The sequence below is a fragment of the Hemitrygon akajei genome, chromosome 6, assembly GCF_048418815.1.
Source record: "Hemitrygon akajei chromosome 6, sHemAka1.3, whole genome shotgun sequence".
In the NCBI taxonomy this organism is placed as follows: domain Eukaryota; kingdom Metazoa; phylum Chordata; class Chondrichthyes; order Myliobatiformes; family Dasyatidae; genus Hemitrygon; species Hemitrygon akajei.
The window spans coordinates 15,027,950-15,047,366 of NC_133129.1; the positions used below are offsets into that span (position 1 = coordinate 15,027,950).

At 42.2% G+C, this 19,417-nt stretch overlaps 1 protein-coding gene across 4 annotated transcripts in view; it reads left to right on the forward strand.

Moving 5' to 3' along the window:
- zfyve28 (zinc finger, FYVE domain containing 28) overlaps positions 1 to 13,741 on the forward strand; it is a 177,379-nt gene extending 163,638 nt beyond the window's left edge. For all 4 annotated transcript variants that reach the window (XM_073047944.1, XM_073047945.1, XM_073047947.1 and 1 more), the window contains 2 exons: positions 1,782 to 1,885; positions 9,195 to 13,741. In XM_073047944.1, the coding sequence (XP_072904045.1) occupies positions 1,782 to 1,885; positions 9,195 to 9,326 (236 nt within the window). In that variant the 3' untranslated portion in view covers positions 9,327 to 13,741. The remainder of the gene's footprint in view (positions 1 to 1,781; positions 1,886 to 9,194) is intronic.
- The last annotated feature ends 5,676 nt before the right edge of the window (positions 13,742 to 19,417 follow it).

Here is a 19,417-nt window from a genome sequence, read left to right on the forward strand (position 1 = left end):
GTCCTGACGAAGGGTTTCGGCCCGAAATGTTGACTGCTCATTTCAATGGATGCTGCCCAACCTGCTGAGTTCATCCAACTTGTTTGTACGTCTTAAGATTTGACCACTGCATCTGCAGTATACTTTGTGTTTATAACTACTTTGTTTTCTGTTTCCCAGTTTAAGCAGTGATCTTTGACTGGAAGCTTTAATTCTGTAAACACAAAGTGCACTGCAGATGCTGTGGTCAAATCAAGACGTACAAAAAAGCTGGATGAACTCAGTAGGTCGGGCAGCATCCGTTGAAAGAAGCAGTCAACATTTTGGGTCGAAAACCTTCGTCAGGACTGAAGAAGGAGGGGGCAGGGGCTCTACAAAGAAGGTGGGGGGAGGGTGGAAAACCAATCAGAGGAAAGATCAAAGGGTGGGGGAGGAGAAGCAGGGAGGGGATAGGCAGGAGAGGTGAAAAAGGAATGTAAGGGGATAGCACTATGGGTAGTAGAAGAAGGCAGAGTCATGAGAGGTGATAGGCAGCTAGAAGAGGAGACAGTGTGAAGGTGGGATGGGGGAAGGGAGAGGGAGGGAATTACCGGAAGTTGGAGAATTCGATGTTCATACCAAGGGGCTGGAGACTACCCAGACGGTATATGAAATGTTGTTCCTCCAACTGAAGTTTGGCCTCATCATGGCAGTAGAGGAGGCCATGTATGGACATATCCCTCATCATGGCCATGATGAGGCCAAACTTCAGAGGAACAACATCTCATATCCCGTCTGGGTAGTCTCCAGCCCCTTGGTATGAACATCGAATTCTCCAACTTCCGGTAATTCCCTCCCTCTCCCTTTCCCCCATCCCACCTTCACTCTGTCTCCTCTTCTAGCTGCCTAACACCTCTCATGACTCTGCCTTCTTCTACTACCCATAGTGCTTTCCCCTTAGATTCCTTCTTCACCTTTTCTGCCTATCCCCTCCCCCACCCCTTGATCTTTCCTCTGATTGGTTTCCCACCATCCCCCCACCTTCTTTATAGGGCTCCTGCCCCCTCCTCCTTTAGTCCTGACGAAGGGTCTTGGCCCGAAGCGTTGACTGCTTCTTTCAACAGATGCTGCCCGACTTGCTGAGTTCATCCAGCTTTTTGTATGTCTAGCTTTAACTCTGTACCTGCCTGACTTGCTGAGTAGTTCCAGCATTTTCTGCTCTTTAGATTTTCAGTGTCTGCAGTTTTTTTTAACCAGTTGCTACAGAATTAATTTAGTGATTCATTGTCTATTGTGCAGTCCAATCCTTTATTTCCCTTGGGGCATTATTAATATTTTCCTTGCACATTGTTAAAGTTGAGCAGTATTATTCTACCAAGTTTAAAAATCACCAAATCTTACCAATATAGTGTACAGCAAGCTTCTGTTCCTGTGGACTATTTATAACCCAAACATTTTGCAAGTCCAAAATGTGGCCACCTGGCCACGAGACCGACCAAGGACATAGTGGTGAAGCCAGGGCATTCGACTCAGCCATTCAGATTTCTTTGAGAAGAGGCAGTGATTTTGCCACAAACAGAGTTTCCATGGCAGAGGGTGACTGTTATCCTGTGGCTGACAAATCCACCTATATCCATCTCACAAAAGTCTGTTTGGGCTGGGTACAAGTTGGGGGGAGGGTCATGTATAGGGTCTGGGCACAGGTCAGGAGGCCCTAACCTTGGGAGAATCTGTCGCTGGTGCTGTGGCAGGAGTTGATGACTTACAGTTGCATGGCTGTGTGAATAAACGTCTCTGAAGTCTCCACTTTCAATGTTTGGCAGATCCTCCAGAATGGGTGCCAGATGAAGCCTGCAGCTACTGCACAGCGTGCAAGGCTCCATTCACTGTGATTCGAAGGAAGCATCATTGCAGGAGCTGTGGAAAGGTATAGTTATTGATGACACTGGGATTGGTGGTGACATTTGATGCAGGAATTCTGCATGTTTAAAGTGCATAGTGCACCTCATTGTGGAATCCAAAAAAAAGTACAATTCTGTTTGACTTGGTCTGTTATTGGGTCTGTATTCCTGGAAGTGACGATGATTGAGAAGTGACTGACTTATGCTATGATGTCACTATCCACAAACTGCTGGAAAAACTCATCCTTTGGAAGGAAATAGGTAGTGACACCCCTCAGCTAGAGATGAAAAGACCCTACAGATGAAACCCTACAGTCATGGGGGAAACTCCTACACTTCACACACTGCAGAGCTGCAGAGGGTTGTAAACTCAGCCAGCTCCATCATGAGCATTAGCCTCCCCACCATTGAGGGCATCTTCAAAAGGTGCTGCCTCAACAAGGTGACATCCATCTTTAAAGGCCCTCACCATCCAGTCCTACATTGACAGTAACTCCTACGACACCACTGGCGCCAAACTATATTGGTCTTTGTCATTCCTTTGTATTAATCAGCTCTGTGGAGAGGAGGAGCCTGCTTCATAGGCAGCAGCTCTCTCCCCATATCGTGCTACCCTGGCTTGTGTATTGACTTTTACAGCTAGGATGCAACATCGATGGTTGATCCCGACCAACGGAAGCCATCAACATCACCCAGGCTATGCCTTATTCTCATCACAACCCTACAGGAATCTGAAGACCTACACTTAATGTTTTAGGAACATGCTCTGGCATCATATTTCTGAATAATCCATGAGTACTACCTCACTGTTTTGCTCTTTTTGCACTGATTTACATCTTTACTTGTAATTTTGCACTGTGTTGCTGCCTCGAAACAACACATTTCACGACATTTGTCAGTGATGATAAACCTGGTTCTGATCCTGGTTCACAGTACTGGAGGTCAGAATCAGACCTGTGTTATAGAAGCTGTGATACAAACAGCACCGTGTTACTATCCCACCTTCTGCTTGTCACAATTTTAAATTGCTCTTGACACTTAGAGCTGATTGACAGCTACTAAATTGATTTTGGGTCTGGGCTTGCAGGTAAAAATGGTAACTTGGCAGATGCCAAGTTTCGTCTGAACTGAATACTTAAAGTAAATTTAGAATTGAGGATATTTTGTGAGGCTGAAAGCTAAGTATGATGCAACAACAATCCAAGTAGTAGAGATCTCCACACCCCCCCCACCACCAGCCCAGCACAGAAATGGAAAGAAGGGGATCTACAGCACACTGATGCTTTAATGTTAATTTTGCTAGACACCGAGTAAAATACATGCTGCTTGCAGTCTTTTCTGATGAAAGTTTGGCGTGTGATTTCTGAGAGGGAAATATCTGTTGTAATGGAATGAGTATTTAATAAACAAAAGCATGAATAAAAATGGAGGTTATAATTTTATGGGAGGAAATCTGGAGAAGGTATTTTATAGTGAGAATGTGGAAAATGTCACCGCTAAGAGTTGTTGAGGTAATATCAATGTTGTGTTTCTGAACAGCAAGTTAAGTGTAGGAGGTTTTTTAAAAAAACTCACAAGAACAGAAGAAAATCAGAGGCCACTTGGCCCTTTTACTCTATCATAGAACCATACAACACTACAGCACAGAAACAGGCCTTTTGGCCCTTCTTGGCTGTGCCGAACCATTTTTCTGCCTAGTCCCACTGACCTGCACCTGGGCCATATTGCTCCAAACCCCTCTCATCCATGTACCTGTCCAAGTTTTTCTTAAATGTCAAAAATGAGTCCGCATTCACCACTTCATCTGGCAGCTCATTCCATACTCCCACCACTCTCTGCATGAAGAAGTCTTCCCCCCCCCCACAATGTTCCCTTTAAACTTTTCCCCCTTCACCCTTAACCTATGACCTCTGGGGTTTTTTCTCCCCTCGCCTCAGTGGAAAAAGCCTGCTTGCATTCACTGTATCTAAACCCATCATAATTTTATACACCTCTATCAAATCTCCCCTCATTCTTCTACGTTCCAGGGAATAAAGTCCTAACCTATTCAACCTTTCTCTGTAACTCCGTTTCTCGAGTCCCGGCAACATTCTTGTAAACCTTCTCTGCACTCTTTCAACCTTATTAATATCCTTCCTGTAATTAGGTGACCAAATCTGCACCCAGTACTCCAAATTCGGTCTCACCAATGTCTTATACAACCTCACCATAACATTCAACTCTTATACTCAATACTGTGATTTATAAAGGCCAATGTACCAAAAGCTCTCTTTAGATAGATAGATAGATAGATACTTTATTCATCCCCATGAGGAAATTCAACATTTTTTCCATTGTCCCATACACTTATTGTAGCAAAACTAATTACATACAATACTTAACTCAGTAAAAATATGATATGCATCTAAAATCACCCTCTCAAAAAGCATTAATAATAGCTTTTAAAAAGTTCTTAAGTAGTTTACTTAAATACATTGAGTCCTAACCCCGGCACTTTAACCTATCTTACTCCTGGCAGTTGAATTGTAAAGCCGAATGGCATTGGGGAGTATTGATCTCTTCATCCTGTCTGAGGAGCATTGCATCGATAGCAATCTGTCGCTGAAACTGCTTCTCTGTCTCTGGTTGGTGCTATGTAGAGGATGTTCAGGGTTTTCCATAATTGACCGTAGCCTACTCAGTGCCCTTCGCTCTGCTACCGATGTTATACTCTCCAGTACTTTGCCCACGATAGAGCCCGCCTTCCTTACCAGCTTATTAAGATGTGAGGCGTCCCTCTTCTTAATGCTGCCTCCCCAACACGCCACCACAAAGAAGAGGGCGCTCTCCACAACTGACCTATAGAACATCTTCAGCATCTCACTACAAACATTGAATGATGCCAACCTTCTAAGGAAGTACAGTCGACTCTGTGCCTTCCTGCACAAGGCATCTGTGTTGGCAGTCCAGTCTAGCTTCTCGTCTAACTGTACTCCCAGATACTTGTAGGTCTTAACCTGCTCCACACATTCTCCATTAATGATCACTGGCTCCATATGAGGCCTAGATCTCCTAAAGTCCACCACCATCTCCTTGGTCTTGGTGATATTGAGACGCAGGTAGTTTGAGTTGCACCATATCACAAAGTCCTGTATCAGTTTCCTATACTCTTCCTCCTGTCCATTCCTGACACACCCCACTATGGCCGTGTCATCAGCGAACTTCTGCACATGGCAGGACTCCGAGTTATATTGGAAGTCTGATGTGTACAGGGTGAACAGGACCGGAGAGAGCACGGTCCCCTGCGGCGCTCCTGTGCTGCTGACCACCGTGTCAGACCTACAGTCTCCCAACCGCACATACTGAGGTCTATCTGTCAAGTAGTCCACTATCCAATCCACCATGTGAGAGTCTACTCCCATCTGCGTTAGTTTGTGCCTTAAGATCTTGGGCTGGATGGTGTTAAAGGCACTAGAGAAGTCCAGGAATGTAATCCTCACAGCACCACTGACCCCATCCAGGTGAGAGAGGGATTTGTGCAGCAAATCCACCTGTGACGCCACTTTTAGGGAATTATGTATCTGTATTCTCAGATCCCTCTGTTCTACTGCACTCCTCAGTGTCCTACCATTTACCTTGTATGTTCTACCTTGGTTTGACCTTCAGCAGTGCAGTACCTCACACTTGTCCACATTAAACTCCATCTGCCATCTTTCAGCCCATTCCTCCAATTGATCCAAATCCCTCTGCAAGCTTTGAAAACCTTCCTCACTGTCCACTACACCTCCAATCTTCGTATCATCAGCAAATTTACTGATCCAGTTTGCCACACTATCATCCAGATCATTGATATAGATGACAAATAACAATGGACCCAGCACTGATCCCTGTGGCACACCACTAGTCACAGGCCTCCACTCAGAGAAGCAATCCTCCACTACCACTCTCTGGCTTCTCCCATTGAGCCAATGTCTAATCCAATTTACTACCTCATCATGTATACCTAGCGACTGAATCTTCCTAACTAACCTCCCATGCGGGACCTTGTCAAAGGCCTTACTGAAGTCCATGTATACAACATCCACTGCCTTCCCTTCATCCACTTTCCTGGTAACTTCCTCGAAAAACTCTAATAGATTGGTTAAACATGACCTACCATGCACAAAGCCATGCTGACTGTTTCTAATAAGTCCCTGTCTATCCAAGTAATTGTAGATCCTATCTCTTAGTATTCCTTCCAATAATTTACCTACTACCGATGTCAAACTTACCGGCCTATAATTTCCCGGCTTGCTTTTTGAGCCTTTTTTGAACAACGGAACTATATGAGCTATCCTCCAATCCTCCAGCACCTGACCCTTGGATATCGACATTTTAAATATTTCTGCCAGGGCCCCTGCAATTTCAACACTAGTCTCCTTCAAGGTCCGAGGAAATACCTTGTCAGGTCCTGGGGATTTATCTACTCTGATTTGCCTCAAGACAGCAAGCACCTCCTCCTCTTCAATCTGTATAAGTTCCATGACCTCCCTACTTGTTTACTTTGTTTCCATAGACTCCATTCCAGTTTCCTTAGTAAATACAGATTCAAAAAATCCATTTAATATCTCTCCCATTTCTTTTGGTTCCATACATAGCCGACCACTCTGATCTTCAAGAGGACCAATTTTATCCCTTACTATCCTTTTGCTCTTAATATACCTGTAGAAGCTCTTAGGATTATCCTTCACCCTGACTGCCAAAGCTACCTCATGTCTTCTTTTAACCCTCCTGATTTCTTAAGTACTTTCTTACTCTTTTTATACTCCTCGAGCATCTTATTTCCTCTCTGTTGCCTATACATGTTATACATCTCTCTCGTTATCAGAGTTCCAATATCCCTCGAGAACCAAGGTTCCTTATTCTTATTTGTTTTGCCTTTAACCCTGACAGGAACATACAAACTCTGCACTCTCAAAATTTCTCCTTTGAAGGCCTCCCACTTACCAATCACAACCTTGCCAGAGAACAACCTGTCCCAATCTACGCTTTTTAGATCCTTTCTCATTTCTTCAAATTTGGCCTTTTTCCAGTTTAGAACTTCAACCCGAGGTCCAGATCTATCTTTATCCATTATCAAGTTGAAACTAATGGCGTTATGATCACTGGAACCAAAGTGTTCCCCTACACACATTTCCGTCACCTGTCCTAACTCATTTCCTAATAGGAGATCTAATATTGCATCCTCCCTAGTTGGTACATTTATATATTGATTTAGAAAACTTTTCCTGAACATGATTTACAAACTCTAACCCATTTAGACCTTTAACAGTATGGGAGTCCCAATCAATGTGTGGAAAATTAAAATCCCCTACTATCACAACTTTCTGTCTCCTGCAGTTGTCTGCTATCTCTCTGCAGATTTGGTCCTCCAATTCTTGCTGACTATTGGGTGGTCTATAATACAACCCTATTAATGTGGTCATTCAATATCATGGCTGATGTATGCTGGTCTCAATTCCTCTTCTGTGGCAGTTACTCATCTCATTGACCTTACAAGTATTTATCTATCTCCATCTAAAATATACCCAGTGATCTGGTCTCCACCATCTTCAGGAATAGAGAATTCCAGAGATTTGCTACCCGCTGAGAGAAGAGGTTTCAAAGATACAACGATGAGCTAAGTTGAAGTGGCAATTGGTTTGCATAGGCCATTTGGCCAAATGGCATAATATCTGCCCAGATACTTCAATGTATGAACTGTTCATTTACCCACAACTTCTTTCTAGTTTATCAAATCTTATCGTCAGCTCTAGAAAAATTAATTAAATCCTTGCTGAAAGGGAAAATAGAAGAACACAGGAGGCAAAGTATAATAATGAATAAACATGAATTTCCAAAGGGAAAATTTTGTTCAATTGATCTTGAATTTTTTTTAGGGAAATCAGAGTTGACAATGGTATTGCAGTGGGCATAATTTATATAGATCTAAACCCTTTAAGTTGCCCCACGATAAACCCCACAATCAAAACTAACATTAAAACAACAGTGTGCTGTAGATCCCCTTCTTTCTATTTTTCGGCTGGGGTGGGGGTGGAGATCCTACTACTGGGATTGTTGTTGCATCATATTGATGTTGAGTGATGTTGGAGCAGAGCAAACTATCGGCTGGGTTTAAGGCAGAAGACTGAATGGAGGGTGTAATGTTCCTCAACAAGCATTCATGCTGTAACCATTTGGTCACAACTTACAATGATCATTTTCACTCTTTACACTGTTTCAGAACTGTTAGATTATGATAAAATGGGCAGAGGGGAACAATCAACACATGAGACCTACAATAAATCGGAAGAAGACATTCGTAAACTGAGCAAATGATTGATGTGCAATGTCTGACACAGATAGGTACAAAGCAGCACACTTTGGTGAGAAGAATAGTGTTGAACATGTCTGTATAGGTGGTGTAAGAAACCAACGTCTTGGCAACAAACATGTACCAATCACCAAAGCATTTTAAAAAAAAATCAAACCAAGGGTAAGGACTTATTTCAGAGGGAGAGAATTGAGAAGTAGAGAAAGGAACCTGTATCAACCCTTGGTTAGACCACATTTGGACTCCTGTATACAGCTCTATTTGCCATGTTATTAAAACAGCAGAACTGATCCTGAGAAAATTTACAAAGGTGATACCAGAAATGCGACAGTAAATAAATCAGAAAGGTCTAAGCAGTGACGTTATATAGAACTGAAAACATGCCAAGTGTTTTGATAAACCAGTTGCAAAATAACTCCACTCTGGCCTGTTGGGATACTTCTGCCATCAATAAGAGGAACTCAAATAGAGAATCCCACTTTGACCTGTAGTGGTCAAAATAAATTTATTATCAAAGTGTCACTCCATACGACCCTGAGATTTATTGTCTTGTAGCTGTTCACAGTAGATACAAAAAGAATCAGTGAAAAACCACATAAAAGATGGATAAACAACCAATATGCAAAAAGGCGAACTGTGCAAATACAAGAATAATGGATGCTGCTTGCTTGTAGGAGCACTCCATGTAGATGTGCTCAGTGTTGGGGAGGACTTTTCTGTGATGGACTACACTGTGTTCACAACTAGTGTTGTCATTATGAGAATCACGACCATGGGATTGGTTAAAGTGAATAAGTAGATGCATTTCAGGTGGGGGGGGTGATGGGGCTGCACTTGAGGGAGAGGGGAGCAGAGGGTTATGCTGAATGATGAAGGAAAAGAGGAGGATTTCAGCTGAGGCTTAAATGCTGATTGTCTGGTTGGGCTGTATAATTGTAATCCGATATTTGGCTGTTAACCTATTTTGTACATGTATGAAGTTTAAACGCTTTTTCATTTAACAGATCTTCTGCTCACGTTGCTCTTCTCATTCTGCTCCCTTACCTCGATACGGTCAGATGAAGCCAGTCCGAGTCTGCACACATTGCTACATGTTCCACGTGACCCCCTTCTACAGTGACAAAGCTGACATCTGATATTACTGAGTGGCCTCTCTGCTTCTGGCGCACTTCGATTCTATCTTCATGGTCACAGCGGATGTTGAATGTCACTAATTAGATGAGCTGGCATCATTTTATTTTTGGTTGGAATGGAAATTTGGATGAGCCTTTCTAGACAAACATACAAGTAGTATATCTGAAAGAAATGTTAACTCCCAGTCAAAATTTTTGTACTGTCTTTTCAAATACATTTTGATAATGAGCTGGTGTAAGGAGTAACTGAGCTTCCATGGCTGCTCTGCCATGGGATGATCTTCCATGGTTTCGTATCAGAACTTAAGAACGCTGTAAACTGCAGGTGAGAAAAGGTTGCTTGGGGAGAGCTTTCTGGGTATTCTGGGATAAGCACATTCCTATTTCCTACATTAAGGATACTTTGTGTTGTAGGGATCATCATCAAATTGAGGCAGAAATAATTTGAAACTTTAACCATACTACTTAAGCAAAGTTAATCCTCTTTCCTGTTGGGTTGATCTTGTTCTGACTGCTGTTCAGCAGAAACGCATGTTGAATAAGACCTGAATCATTTCCTCAAAACATTCCTGTTGGGTTTGATGGTTTAAGTTTAATATCTTTTTTGTTTTGCTTGATGTTCTCTTCTGTATTTGACGAGACAGCTTGATGTCACACAGTTGGTAACCAGGTGCCCCCGGTATTAACATGGGGGTGTTGACCAGGCATCACTCTGTAGTGCTAATGTTGGAGGGTAGGTGGACCATGAGCCTTTCTAGATGGCAACTAGTGCTTGCTGTCTGAATAATTTGAGTTAAGTAGTGTCAAAAGGTGTTTATCTGCATTGTATACATTTTCTTAAATAGGAAACCAGCCTCTTGGTGTTCTGAATTATTGGTTCACTTGGCATAATCTTGAACCCTTATGTATCTAAACAATTTGCATTGCTTTTGATGACTGGTACCAAAACCATTTGAGTCTTAATGTAGGAGGGTGGAGATTTAGGGAAATCCATTAACTACTACTCCCTCCCCACATAATTTCTCCCACTCTGATGCAAAAATAGGTCCAGTAAAACAAAATGATGCTCAGGAGCAGCTTAAATATTAAGAGGATTGATCGTGGGAAGCACTGTACAACATTTGGGCAGTGACTTTTCCCATCAAACCGTATTGGAGCTCTTGTTCTGATCTGTATGTTAGTTTGCTCCACATATTAAATTAACCACCCTCTAAATTTATTCTCTGAGCCATTTCCATTGCAAAGCAAAAAAGGAAATATGCAGTACTTGGCATAAGACTGGCATTGACTTGGCAACAAGAGAATTTGTGGGAATTAATTACAATTCAGCAAAGCAGTAATCAGTTTACTAGTTATAACAGAAATAATTGCACGAGTCCAACAGATGTGAGGCTGAAATGATTTATAGAAAGCACATCAAAATTTAATGATGTGAGAGGGACCAAAAAGTCTTGTACTTGAGGTAACATTATCAATACTTTGTAAAGCCCTGATGTTGGAAGAGAATTTTAATCTTTCCAAAAGCATGTAACTCCTTTCCCAAACCATATTTGGATAATCTTGGGTATGTTTTATATTGGGTGGTGAGCAAACTTTTATGAATCATAGACTTGCTGCAGTTGACTAAATAATGATCTTGTCCAGGATCTTTGGAAGGAGGAGGTGTGTGCACTTCCATATTAAATATGTTTTTATTTTATTTCTAGCTATTTCATTTTTCTCCACTTCACTTTAAAAATAGTCTGTTATCCCAAAGTAACAGTTGATATTTTCCATACTTCTGATCTAGGTCAAGAGTATTGTGAAAATATATTTTCTTCAGAGAGTGCACAACACTCTCTGTGACAAGTTCAGAGTTTGAAAACAGTTCCCCAAATTTCAGACTGATGCCCCTTTCTGGGCTTCTGCATTTCTTGCCTAGTATTGGCACTTATTTAGTCAGGATATTGACACTTCTGATCTCCCTCTCATCACTTATCGACTACCCTGTACATGCGGTTGATGGGTGCTGTTTTGTTTGTAGAGACTCTTGTTGTTTAGAATCATTATAGGTTATTCCTTGTGGGATATCAATACGTTATAAATAGCTGTTTCACTATTGACACCCTGTTAGAACTGATTTGAGAACACAACCTGTAATTAATAACCAATAAAATTAGATCACAGAATGATTGAAAAGCCATGCCTGCTGCTATACTAAAAGTTTAAACATTCACAAGCTGTTGGCGGGGTCTGGTTCTCTTTTTGTATCAAAAATGCATTTAGGTTCCCATTTTGTCAAAATTAATTACTGACTAACTTTGAATTTTGAACTAGGCACCTTTGAATTTCCTCAGTTACCAGAACAGAAGCAGAAAAACTAAATTCACCCAAGGGAAATTTATCCCAGATTGTGTAGAGCAGCCAGATTCTGAAGGCAAGCAAGGTAACAATAGAGAGGTGGGAAAAAATCAGTCAAGTGGCATCTGTGAAGTGAGAAATAGGGTGACTGTTTTAGGACAATGCCCCTTCGTTCATGGTGACAAGGGTGGAGTGACATCACCCACTAGTATGAATATTACTTATCAGTTTCATGTTGTTCCATGACTGTGACCTACACAAGTATACACCATTAATATAACTAAACTAAATTGAGTGTGTTTAGGTGCCAAGATGTATTTTGCAAGGACCAGTAATTAGTGGCATTTATATTTTCCCCTGGGAATACCTCGAGCCATATAATTTGATATTAAGACAAGTGTGATGACTAATAACCAGTGCCAGTTGAACAGAAAGTATGTAAATGTGTCTCGTAATCTCTTTCTGTGTTAGCTCTGCCTTATTCCCTTTCCCTACCATTTTGAGATTTATCCTTTTAACTTTCAAATGGTCATCCTACTACATTTCACCTACAGTCAAACATTCCATCTTACAGAAAACATTCTGTTAAAGGTGATTCCATTAGCTTGTGGTGATCTTCAGGCAATGCTATTAATCTATCAGTCACTGAGAACATTCATTTGCACTTTCAAAACAAAAAGTGTAAACCTCATAAAGAACATTTCCCCTCCGTTGATCTCTATCTCACAGAGAAAACACCAGGTTTTTGAGGAGTCTTTCTCGATGAGAAGAACCTCTTATCACTGGCATCACCAAATCTCTTGTACCAGAATGTCCTCATTTAATGTAGCAAGAATGTCCCTTCCACACAGTGAGTCATTTTGATTTCTTTTGGACATATGAAGGTCAAACATTCTGGGTTTGATAATGCTGCTTTCTGCTGCACTCTGAAGGGTTGTGAATCCTTAAGTTCTGTGACCTGTGGCACTTGGGTCAGATCACACTGTAGGCTGATGCAAACTGGTTACAGGATCGATTGGGAGAGTTTCTGATGAATGCAATTCACTAACTGCTGTGAAGTACATGAGAAGGTTTGAACTAAGGTGAATTGATCAATGCTGTCTCTCGTTCAAGTTGCCTTGACACTTTAGGCCGTGCAGTGTTTTGGAACGTAATTACAACAGGTTGTAAAACTGATCTTCCATTCAAGCCATTCTGATGTTACCTCCCTCTGTACGAGGAAACAGCTCTTCTCCCTTCCCAGTGTCTGCTGCAAACATTCAATCTCCAGCCAAACCCTCAGTGGTTGGGTCTCAGCAAATGTTCTTAACAATAGCAGCCAGTTAAAGGAAGAACAGAAGTTTAGAGACGAAGTTCAATGAGTTCTGGTGATGTAGTCACACTGGGTGTCTGTTGTGTACCTTCCCCATTCCAGTTCAGATTGATTCAAGCAGCAAACCTTCAGCTTGCTGCCCTTTGCTTTAATTGCTGAATGGAGACAATACAATTTCCCTGCTTAATTGCCAGTGCTGCCAATCTGCCTGTTTATTGCAGGTCAGATGAACCAGCAGAAGTTGGGGCGTGTGTTGCTATGGCCCAATGTGGCTGTGCTTAGCGAATGAACACTGTAGGAAAGCCACCAAATTGACTGCACATCGATGCTATGTGAATCAAGCTTATAATCTCAGGCTTCACTTGAATACATTGCAATGCATTTTTACCTTATAGAGAGAAATATTGTAACATAGAGCTTTTTTAAAGGAAAAAAAATGTATAATAACTTTGATTATAAAATGCACAAAGTTTTTCTCTGTATAATTCGAATTGTATGTAATGGATTGTAAACTATTTATTCAAGGCTTTCTTGGTCTCATTTTGTAAATGCTCTTACTAAGACATTGGATTATAATGCTGTATGACTTAACTGAAATCTTAAATATAGTAGTTTCATATATGGTACAAATTAAATAAAATCTAGAGGACTTTGAAAAGCACAACAAATGTTACAGTTTTAATGAATTACTTGCCTGTGGTGAACTGTACAAGCTAAAATGGCGGACTTTTACCTCTGGTATTTCAATAAAATGATTGGCATTTTATCTGGTGTTTTCAGGTGGGGTCGTGAATGTCACAATCTTCATTTAACCCTCTTCAACAGATCAAAATAAATTAAGATGGACTCTTGCATGCTATCAATTTAAGCAGGGTGATGTAGGAAAAAAAAATAGGAGGCTCCTGTACCTCCTTTCTGATGGCAGCAGGGCAAAAGTATAATCATCATGAAGACATAGCCTTGAACTAAAAATCTCCAGGAGGTCAAGCCACAGCCTCCTGAGACTTGTCTTTGATCTCTGCTCTGGAAATAGTAATTGAAAGATCACATCAATGTTAAGGTTGTAGTGGAAATGAAAAGCTTCTAATTTATCGTAGTCCATAGTGAGTGTCAATTAATGGAGCATTTTTTAGCTGCAATTAGGAATCTTGCTGTTACTAAAAGGAAATTTCACCTGGAGTTGTAGCATCTTCTCCACTGGGGTCAGGGATTTTGCACCCTAGTGTATCCTGATCTTTATTTCCACATAATGGATGAGACAGAGAGATCCTACGGTTTTAGTGCCAAAATACATCAGAAAGTTTGCTGTCACTGAAAATAACAAAGATTTCTGTTATTTTAGAGATACAGTGCAGAACAGGACCTTCCAGCTCAATTAGCCACACCGCAGAACAAACACCCCCTCCCTCTGCCACATTTAAAACCCGCCTAATCACAGGACAATTTACAATGACCAACTAATACTGTGTGAGAAAGCTAGAGCACCCAGAATAAACCCATGCCTTCATCAATTGCAGAACAAAACTACATTTGATTGGTCTGCAATTTCTTTGTTCTCTAATAAATTTGCCCTAATCCTGACTGTAAGGAACTTGCATTGTTACACTGATCATTTTATTTTTATCTACAGAAGGTTTTGTGTCACTTTGTTTCCTATAAACTTCATATTTCTCTTCCTCTATGAACCTGTTTGCTCTCCTTTGCAGAATTCTAATCTGCTCTCAGCCTTCAGATTTGGCATTTTTACTGGCCACCTCAGGACTCTCCTTCATGGATTTAATACAACTGACTGCATTCCCACAATTTCTGGTAAGTTGGGTATGGTAGAGGGCCATTGTTATCAACTTTATGTACACTGTTCTCCATACATGTTCAATATTCATAGTCATAAGATCATGAGATGCACAGAACTAGACTATTTGGTCCATTGATTTTTTTAGGGAGCTCTGGCTTTACTCATGAAGCCTTCCCCATGAGTGGATCTAGCCACAAGGCAGCAGAAGTTTGAGATCAGAGTTTTCCTTCTCCAAGGTGAGCTATCAATCATGGCTGACAAGTCCCATCTGCCTGAAACAATTGGTTCTAAGGGACCAATAATCTGCTTTTGCACCTTCTCCCGTCAGTAGAAATGGTTTTCTGAGCTTGGGAGTAGAGCCGCATGTGAAGGCCATGAGGTGGACTTGGTTGTTGGAGACTATTTTGAGGCACACACCATTGGGAGCTTAACCCCACTACCTCCCCTGGCTATACCACACAAAATTCTGGAGAAATTCAGCAGGTCAGGCAGCATCTATGAAGAGGAATAAACAGTTGAGATTTGGGCCAAGACTACTTTAACTCTGGAAAGAAAGTGGGCAGAGACCAAAATAAGAAGGTGGGAGGAGTACAAGCTGGCAGGTGATAGATGAGATCAGGTGAAGAGGACAGTGGCTGGGGGAGGGGGCATGAAGTGAGAGCCTGGGAAGTGAAAGGGGGAAAAGATGAAGGGCTGAAGAAAAAAGAATCTATTAGGAGAGGAAAATGGAACCTGGAAGAAAGGGAAGGAAGAGGAGAACCAGGGGAGGTGAGGAGAAGGGAAAGAGTAAGAGGAGAGTCAGAATGAAAAAAGAGAGAAGGAGCAGGGGAGAAATTACCAGAAGTCCGAGAAATTGATGTTCACGCCATCAGGTTGGAGACTACCTAAGGAGAATGAGGTGTTACAGAGAAAGTGTTGAACAGGTAGATAGTAAAGGGGTATATTGTGAGGTCAAAAATCCCATCTAGGGGACCAATCCAGTGCCTGACAACAATGGGATAGAAACTGACCTTGAGCTTGGTGATACAGTACGTGCTTTGCGGCTTTTGTATCTTCTGCCCAGTGGGAGAGGGGTGAAGAGAGAATGTTCAGGGTAGATAGGGTCTCAGATTATGCTGGCTAATTTACCAAGGCAGTGAGAAGTGTGGGCAGAGTCTCAACTTCCGAAAGACCCATAGCCAAGACTAGATGCATTTAATTAAATGTAAATCTTCCTGGCATGTGCAGTTAAATCAAAGTGAAATTTATTATCAAAGTTTCAACAGTTAAGAACAATTTGGATAGGTATGTAGATGGAAGGAGTAGAAAGCACTATGGTCTGGGTGCAGGTCAATGGGACCAGGTAGATTTGGCATGGACTAGATGGGCCAAAGAGCCTGCTTTCTGCACTGTAGTGTTGTATGACTCATGTACGTATATATTACCATATAACACATTGAGATTCATTTTCTTGCTAGCATTTACAGGAAAATAAAGAAATATAATAGAATTTAGGAAATCAACTTTTAAAAACTGACAACCAACCAATGTACATACACACAAAAGAAGAAAAAATTGTGCCAATAAAAATTAATTAATACTGAAAAATTTAGTTTTAGGGTCCGTGAAATGAGTCTGAAGAGTGTGGAATCAGTTGAGAATTGTGGTGAGCGAAGTTATTTACATTGCTTCAGGGTCCTGATGGTTGTAGGGTAAGATGGTCAAAATGCACTACTGCTCCTCCCTGGATGATGGGGGGCCTTGCTGATGAGATGCCGCTTGCTTGTGTCAGTGCTGTCTGTAGATTGGCTCAATGGTGCGGGGGGCTCTGCCTGTAATGGACTGGGCTGTGTCCACCATTTTCTGCTGGCCTTTCCGTTCTTGGGCTTCGGTTTCCGTATCAGGCCAAGATGCAACCCGTCAGGATATTCGCCACTCTGCATCTATAGACACCAGAGTTTTAGATGACATGCTAAATTTACACAAACTCCAAAAAAAAGTAGAGAATCTGCTGTGCCGCCTTTGTGTTGGTACTTGCATGCTGGACCCAGGGCAATCCTTTTATATGATAATGCCAGGGAATTTCAAGTTACTGACCCTCTCTACCTCAGTTCCCCTAATGAAGACTGGCTCATAGACCTTTAGTTTCTCCCTCCTGAAGAAATCTGGGCACCACTCAACCAGACTTTCAGTCTCCCTCCTACAAGCTGATTCGTCACCACCTTTGATTTGGCCAGTGACAGAGGTGACATCATCATTGGAACCACACAGTCATAGGTTGTTTGCAAACGTCAGCACATTCAGTGTTAGTGTCAGCTTAAACCGCCCGGTCAGACAGGATTGCTGTTGCAATGGAGGGAGAGCAGATGGCCATGGAGATCCAGCCTCCCAAGCAAAGTGATAACCATGAGACATAGCAACAGATTTAAGCCATTCAGCCCAACAAGTCTGTTCTGCCATTTGATTGTGGCTCATTTATTCTTCCTCTCAACCCCACTCAAAGTTCAAAGTAAATTTATTATCAAACTACATACTACATGTCAGCATATACAACTCTGAGATTCCTTTTCTTGTGGGCATTCTCAATAAATCCAACAACCATAATAGAGTCAATCAAAGACTGTGTGACAAGGTTGAAATCTGTTCAATTTAGTTACAAATAATTGTTCAAATAATTTCTTTAAAAAGAGAAAAATTCATTTCATGTGAACATCATTTCACTTTGAGAAAAGGGATATTATTTGATAAACATGCAAATGTGTTTAGTTGAAAATTCTGAGAATCTGTATGCAGGGTATTTTTTTTATAGTATTGAGCACTGAATCAGCAATCGACTTGTAAGGGCTTGCCTTTGTCTTCAGTGCGTGAGTGATTGTTCCTGCCTGCCAGCGTGCCTGGGGAGGGGCAGGTCACGCTGTGCTTATTTCTTAAATCGATGCATGAGCGTAGCGTTTCTATGTTTCATTTGCCATATCCTTTTTCAGGGGTATTACAACAGTTTGGAGGCACCGCTGAGAGTGGGTTTGCAGGTGGACCATCTCCTGAGTTCATCGAAGCTGCGCCCAGCCTTTTTGTAATCATCTGGAGCAGCAGCAGGCTGAGGCAGTGGGTTGAGGTGAAGGTGTGCACTTGAGGCACTGGGAATGCTTGAGGTTGCAGAACCCAGTCAGCAGCGGCTAATCTACAGCCAACACAATTAACTCGCTCCACTGGGAAGGGGAATCTCCAAGAAGGTACTAGTGAGTGAATTAACTAAAGACAAGCTGGTAGAACTCAGTAGCTTCCTTCAGCTCCCAGGAGAGGACACAGCTAAGAAAACACGTTTGTGTCTCCTGCCCCTAATAAGTGACCATCTGGAAAGAGAGGGACTGGGAGATTGGAGGACAGAGGCATGTCTGAACTTCTGCAGGTTAGAGACAGGTTCAATGAGTTAGTGGTTGTTACACTGCTGTGGCTGATGAAACAGAGGAAGGAAACCGGGAAATTACAGTAACCCGTAGTTCAATACAAAGGTCAGCTCCTAACAGGATGAGCTCTAGTGATCTACAGCAGTTAGTTCGGAGGGAAATTGTCCCACCAGCATGGTGCAAAGACTGTAGAGTATCTGGTCAGGTTGGTGATCCCAGTCAGAAAGACAAGTTGCTGTTTTCTAGCCTTGTGATCTGAGGCTGTCCAGAGGAGGAGATGATCGATGCAGTGATCAGAGCAATTATGTCTGGGCTCCAAATGCACAGTTATCTTGGGGGTAAATTAGACTTATCTCCCTTAGACGGATCCTTCGCTAACATTATCGGGAGGAGAGTAAGCAAAGCAGCTGACAGCAGAAGACCAGCGCAGTACAGAGACGCCACAAAGTTTCTTAATACGTGTTCTTGACCTGAAGCAGAAGGTACTGTCTGCCTGGCAGGAAGCAGAGCCTGGTCTGAAATGTGATCCGGTCTCAGTGCAGAGTATGCTTTTCCATACTGCACTCACCGGCTTACAAAATGACCTCCAGCCATATCTTTGGGATCCTAAAACCTGGAGAAGCGAACCATTGCACGTGCAAATGGAGAAACAGAAGTCAGCTGGGTCAGCGCACTGCCACCCTTAACTCTGCACAGTCAGAGAGAGGAACATGCTGTGAGTGTAAACGTCAGATGGAAAGGACTCAAACAGACCGAGTGCCACAGTTGAAAACTCTTAGTGAAGACATTGCACAGGTCGAGGAGCAATTTCAGAAGATACCTTTGCATCAGCAATGCTTTTCAGTTTCAAATGTAAAAACAGGAGGTGAGAGTAACTCCTTCTCAGCCGCAGGACCTGGCACAGAGTTACCAGCAACCGCCAGGGTGGGGTACAAAGAGGCCTGAGCCGTCAGCAGGGTAAAACATTCTCAACTCCGGAGAGGGCCAAGCATCGGGCAAGCACGGCGGTGGAAAAGGCAAAGCCAGTTAATTGAACCAGCTCTTCCTCAATCATACCCAGTCCCACATCAAAATTTCCCCCCATTTCAGCACTCTGCCACGGTGTCATATGCATTGCCATTTGAAGCCTAGCACCCATGTCAGGTAGCCCCACAGAAGCATTCATTTTCACCACATCAGCACGGAATTGCACCCAGCACAGCATCCAGTCCCGATACATCCATATGCTGGTCTTCCCCGGCAGCTTCGTTCACCACGAACT